Source organism: Pinus tabuliformis, chromosome Q (genome assembly GCF_031772625.1).
Source record: "Pinus tabuliformis cultivar Carrire ecotype Pingquan chromosome Q, CPIR1, whole genome shotgun sequence".
Lineage (NCBI taxonomy): Eukaryota > Viridiplantae > Streptophyta > Pinopsida > Pinales > Pinaceae > Pinus > Pinus tabuliformis.
Genome location: NC_142296.1, coordinates 4842493 through 4848557, shown reverse-complemented (window position 1 = coordinate 4848557; position 6065 = coordinate 4842493). Strand labels below are relative to the sequence as shown.

At 36.8% G+C, this 6065-nt stretch overlaps 1 protein-coding gene across 1 annotated transcript; it reads right to left on the bottom strand.

Annotated features, from left to right (window-relative positions):
- Positions 1 to 5265: 5265 nt before the first annotated feature.
- LOC149217993 (NDR1/HIN1-like protein 1) lies at positions 5266 to 5751 on the bottom strand. The gene has a single exon (XM_089386454.1). It carries the CDS (start codon positions 5749 to 5751, stop codon positions 5266 to 5268), a length of 486 nt encoding a protein of 161 aa, XP_089242580.1.
- Between the last annotated feature and the right edge of the window lie 314 nt (positions 5752 to 6065).

Genomic DNA, 6065 nt, shown 5'->3' with positions numbered 1-6065 from the left:
GAGAGCTACTTTTCCGCCATTGATCACATGTCTCATAAAAATGATACCTTACATCAATGTGCTTGGTCTTGCTATGATATGATGGATTTGTAGCCAAGTGAATAGCACTCTCATTGTCACAGAGTACATTCACTCTCTCCTGCATCCTTCCAATCTCATCAAGTAGACCCTTTAACCAGATTGCTTCTTTACTAGCATCTGAAGTAGCTATATATTATTCTTCGGTAGTGGACGACGCAATGGTTTCTTGAAGCTTTGACATCCAACTAATTGCTCCACCTGCAAGAGTAAAGACATAACCGGTAGTATATCTCCTTTTGTCCAAATCACCTGCATAATCAACATCTACATATCGCAGACTGATCCTTCATTACCATTAAAGATGATGCAATGGTCACTTATGCCTCTTAGATATCAAAGCACCCATTTCACTACTCGCCAATGTTCTTCACCTGGGTTTTCCATGAACCTTCTGACAACTCCAACTCATGTGAAATGTCAGGTCTTGTAGATACCATAACATACATTAAGTTGCCTACAACATTTGCATATGGTACATGAGACATATACTACTTTTCTTCATCAGTTCTAGGACTCAAAACTGAAGAAAGCTTAAAATGGAAAGCCAATGGAACATTAACAGGTTTCACATTGTTCATATAGAACTTTTCAAGTACTCTTTCCACATACTTCTGTTGTGATAACCAAAACTTACCATTTTTCCTGTCTCTGTGTATCTCCATGCCCAAGATATGTTTTGCTGCTCCAAGATCCTTCATATCAAACGTCCTAGAGAGTTGAGCCTTTAACTTGTTGATCTCTTCCATACTTTTGCTTGCAATAAGCATATCGTCAACATACAAAACTAAGATAATGAATATGCCACTGAAACTCTTGAAGTATACACAATTATCATACTCACTTCTAATAAAGTTTTGGCTCACCATTAAGGATTCAAACTTCTTGTACCATTGCCTGGGAGACTGCCTCAGGCCATACAATGATTTCCTGAGCTTGCAAACTAATCTTCTGTTGCGACCTTGTACAAAACCTTCGGGTTGTTCCATATATATCTCTTCATCCAAATCACCATGTAGAAAAACTATTTTAACATCTAACTGTACTAACTCAAGGTTAAGTAAAGCAGTTAGTGCCAACACAATACGAATAGAAACAAGTTTTACAACCGGTGAAAAGATCTCATGAAAGTCAATACCTTCAACCTAAGAATACCCTTTTGCTACTAGTCTCGCCTTATACCTTTCGATACTTCTATCAACTTTCCATTTCAATTTGAAGACCCATTTGCATTCAACAACACTTCTCCCTTCAGGAAGCTCTACAAGATCCCAGGTATTGTTCTTGGCTAAGGAATTCATTTCTTCTTCCATAGTCATTTTCCATTTTTCGCTATTTGTATCATCTACTGCTTCCTGATAACAAGAAGGTTCCCCATCTTCAGTAATCAAAGCAAAAGATGAAGCAGAATCTTCATACCTTTTGGGAGTTTTTATTTCCCTTGTAAACCTTCTTAGAGTGACTGGTTGCTGAACTGGTTCAGAAAATTCAACAACTTCCTTTGTATCTTTAACACCTTTTCCTCCAAAAGTCTCTCCTTCCTTTCGACTTTCAAGAAAAGGTATAGCCTCCAACTGAATTTTTTGATTTGGCGATACCTGTTCCTGTTCAATTCTTTCACCATTTGATTTTAAAAGAGAAGATTCATCAAATGTTACATCTCTACTAATGACTATCTTCTGTGATGTAGGATCCCTCAACCTGTATCCTTTCACCGCATAGTCATACCCAATAAAGACATAACATTTCAATTTTGGATCTAATTTTGAATGCTGATTTTTAGGAATAAGAGCATAGGCATCACAACCAAATATCCTTAAATGTGAATAATCACAAGACTAACCTAACCAAACTTCTTCTGGAAATTTACAATTAATTGCTACTGAAGGTGATCTGTTAACTAAATAACAAGTAGTGGATATTGCTTCTACCCACAACTCCTTTTGCAGGTTAGCATAGCTAATCATGCTTCTGGCTCTTTCCATAAGAGTTTGATTCGTACGTTCAACAACACCATTTTGCTGAGGAGTATAAACAATAGTCTTGTGTCTAACAATTCCTTCATCCTTACAGTATTGTTCAAATTCTAGAGAAGTAAATTCACCACCATTGTAAGTTCTTGAACATTTAATTGATTTGCCTGTTCTTTTTTCTACCATTGCTTTAAATTGTTTAAAGACATTGAATACATCAACTTTCTTTTTCAGCACAAAGACCCAAACTTTCTGGGAGAAATAATCAATAAACGTTAAAAAATATAAAGCACCTCCATATGATACAATAGGAGATGGTCCCCACAGATCAGAATGAAAATAGTCCAAAATTTCTTTACTATTATTACTTCCAGTTTTAAACCTCTGTTTACACTGTTTTCCATACACACAATGTTTACAGAAATCCAACTTCAAGGATTTCAAAACAGGAAGTAATTTATGTTTCATCAGTACCTAAAGACCTTTTTGAAGACCTTTCTCACTCATGTGACCCAATTGTTGATGCCATAGGTGAGTACATTCTTCTTCTTTCTCTAACACAATCGCTGCTTCACTGACCTGAGTACTTCCTTTGAGTCTGTAAATATTTCCGACCTTTTCTACTTTCATAACAACTAGGGTGCCTTTAGAGACTTTCAGCACTCCATTCTGACCTGTAAACTTATAACCATCCGAATCCAACACTCTCAAAGAAATCAAAATTTTCTTTAATTCAGGTACATGTCTAACACTAGTTAATGTTCTAACTGTGTTATCATACATTTTAATCCTGATATTTCCCATCCCAACAGTTTGGCATGATACATTATTACCCATAAACACAAAACTACCATTTACATCTTCATATGAAGTAAACCAATTTTTGTGTGGACACATGTGATGAGAAGCACCAGAGTCTAACAGCCAACTTTCAAAACCTTGAGAGACATTACATACAGGTAAAGTTTCATTTATCATACATAATTCTTCAACAGATAAAACATCGTCTATCATACCTGAATCAACCTGATTTGCTTCCTTCTTCAGGTTATCAGACTCTTTTCGTGTCCAACAGTATTTCTTAAGGTGTCCAATTTTATTGCAGTGCCAACATTTTTCCTTACACTTCTTTCCCTTTGATTTTGATCTAGAAGATCCCCTTGTTTTTTCTCCTCTTTCCTTTGACCGTCCTCTGGCTATCATGGCTTTTGGTGCAGCTGTTTCAATATTGGATTTCCTTCGTACTTCTTCAGACAAGAGAGCTCCCACAACTGATTCAAATTTCAAAGAATCAACAGTGCTCAAACTGATTGAAGTTATGAAGTGGTCCCACGACTCGGGAAGAGAACACAACAAGGTTATAGCTTTGTCTTCTTCCTGAATTTTAACTTCCATATCTGATAATTGGCATATAAGTGTATTAAAAATATTTAAATGTTCTGCAAATTTTATACCCTCCTTCATCCGTAGACTGTACAATTGTCTTTTCAAATAAATTCTATTGGTTAACGATTTTGTCATATATAGTTTTTCCAGTTTTTCCCATAAACCTACCACTGTACTCTCTTCAACAATGTTGAAGAGAACTTCATCCGCCAGGCATAACCTGATGGTACTGAGAGCTCGGGCATCCAAGTCCTCCCAGTCTGAATCTGTCATGCTAGCAGGTTTCTTATTTGCCCCATCTAATGCTTTGTGCAACCCTTGTTGCACTAGCAAATCCCTAACTTTCAATTTCCATAGAGCAAAGTTGTTCTTGCCGGTGAATTTCTCCACCTCGAACTTTGCATTCGTCATCTTGGCCATTTCTTTCCTCCTAGGGTTTCAGTCTTTCAACTAAAATATTCTAATTTTCCTTCTTCCAGCTAGGGTTTTCAAAATTTCTTTCTGATTTTGATTTTCTACACAAATCAAAATTTCTTTCTGATTTGATTTTCTACACAAAATCTAATTCTGTTGCCCTTTTTTTTTAAACTCTTAAGAAATTTCCAAAATTCTCTTAATTGATTTCCAGAATTTCTTTTCAAGCTTCCTCCATAGTTTCTTTAAACAATTGATTGAAATTGCCCCAAAAAACAAAGGAAAATTTTTCCAAAAAATTTAAACCCTATTTCCATAATTTTTTCAAGCTTCCTCCGCAGATTCTTTAAAAAATTTCTTGAAATTTCCCCAAAAACTTTAAACCCTATATATCTATATATATATATATATATATATATATATATATATATATATATATATATATATATATATATATAGATAGATAGATAGATAGATAGATAGATAGATAGATAGATAGATAATTTCTTGAAATTGCCCCAAAAACCATATATATATATATATATCTTCTCAAATTCACCAACGCTCAATAGAAATCATATTTCTGGTGAAAAAAAAGAATTACTTGGGTTTTTTTTTTTTTTTGCTGTCCAAAGGCATCTTTATGAAACAACGACTCTTTTTTCCTTCATTAAACGCAACGAGTTCCCTTCCTCTAACAACAGCGTCAGACTTCTCTTCGGCTGCGGGTTTCTCTTCCTCCAACAGCGGCGCTTTCTCTCTTGGCAAAGCGGTTCACAACGGAAATTGTCCTCCGTTACAAACTTTGAACAATGAAAGCGGCAACCTTTCAACTCACCTCCAGCAGTCAAAAAATGACGGTTCTACTGCGTTTAACTTCAAATAGAGAAAGTGAAAACCATTCAACTCACCTCCAGAAGTCAGAAAATGATGGTTCTGTTGCGTTTAACTTCAAATAGAGAAAGCGACAACCTTTCAACTCACCTCCAGCAGTCAGAAAATGACAGTTCTGCTGTGTTTAACTCCCGTAATCTTCTGCTGCTCCCTTAATTTGAACTGGTGTCTCCTTTTCCCCTTCACAACTGCGGACAAGGTAATATGATGGCTCTAATACCAATTGTTTGTTGGAGCAGTTGATAAAGTAATAAAGAAATGAAAAACTGAATGGAAACCAAAAATAAATTTCACAAGTAAAACACAATGCTTACATGGTAAAACCTTGATAGGGTGTCAAGGAAACATCCACGGGGCAAGGGATTGGATTTTCTATTAAATCAACAATGATTCTCCTTAATTACAATAGTTCATGCATTTATGATTTTATAAGAGCCTCCTCCGTTACATAAATGTTGTTTCGGTATAAAACCAACTTGGCAGTAAATGCAATTTTTACACATATTTACACAATTAGTTATCAAATTCCAACAACCACATCGGGGAATATTGGAATGAAGTTCCCACCAACCATGGGGGACAACACCACGAAGCTTCGGTGGCCCTCGTACATGTTGAGCATCAGAGTCACCAACATGATCACATCGCTCCGGTAATGCATGAAGACCATAAGCCTATCGTAGTGTAGGGTGAGTTGCTTGTTGGGATTCGTGGTAATGACGGTGAACTGCATGTTGTTGTTCACAGAGCCATTGGTGACAATGAGCTGGTAGATGACGACACCTTCTACGTATAAGTATGTCTTGTCAGGATAGTATATGAGCCTAAACACCAGCGTAACGATGCTGAGTATTATGACTAGCATAATAAAGGAACCCTGATAGGAGGCTTGTGAAGCCCGTCGATGGTACTCAGATGAATGGATTTCAACGCCCTGTTTTGGCTTGGGCATGGGCATTGCTTCCTGTATCTTTGGTGAACCCTCTCGTTGTTCTTTATCTTCCATTAAAACCACAATGTTCTCCTCCTCTACTCAGATCTAAGTATCACAACTTTCTCTGTGGATGGACATGTGAAGAAAGAGTTGTAAGAGAAGCAGTTATGGGGATGGGATTTGAACTTGGAGAAATGGGAGTAACAGACATGCCCAATGTTAGAGTGAGAGGGACATCGATCCCTGAGCACTGGGTTACAAGAGACGGAGTGGTGACATTATAGGCCATGAGAAAGGCGAAAACGTGTGTTTGGATGATAGATAAATTTGGTAGATTATGAGTGCTGAGGAACTGGCAATGGCATGTCACTACATTGTTTATGATG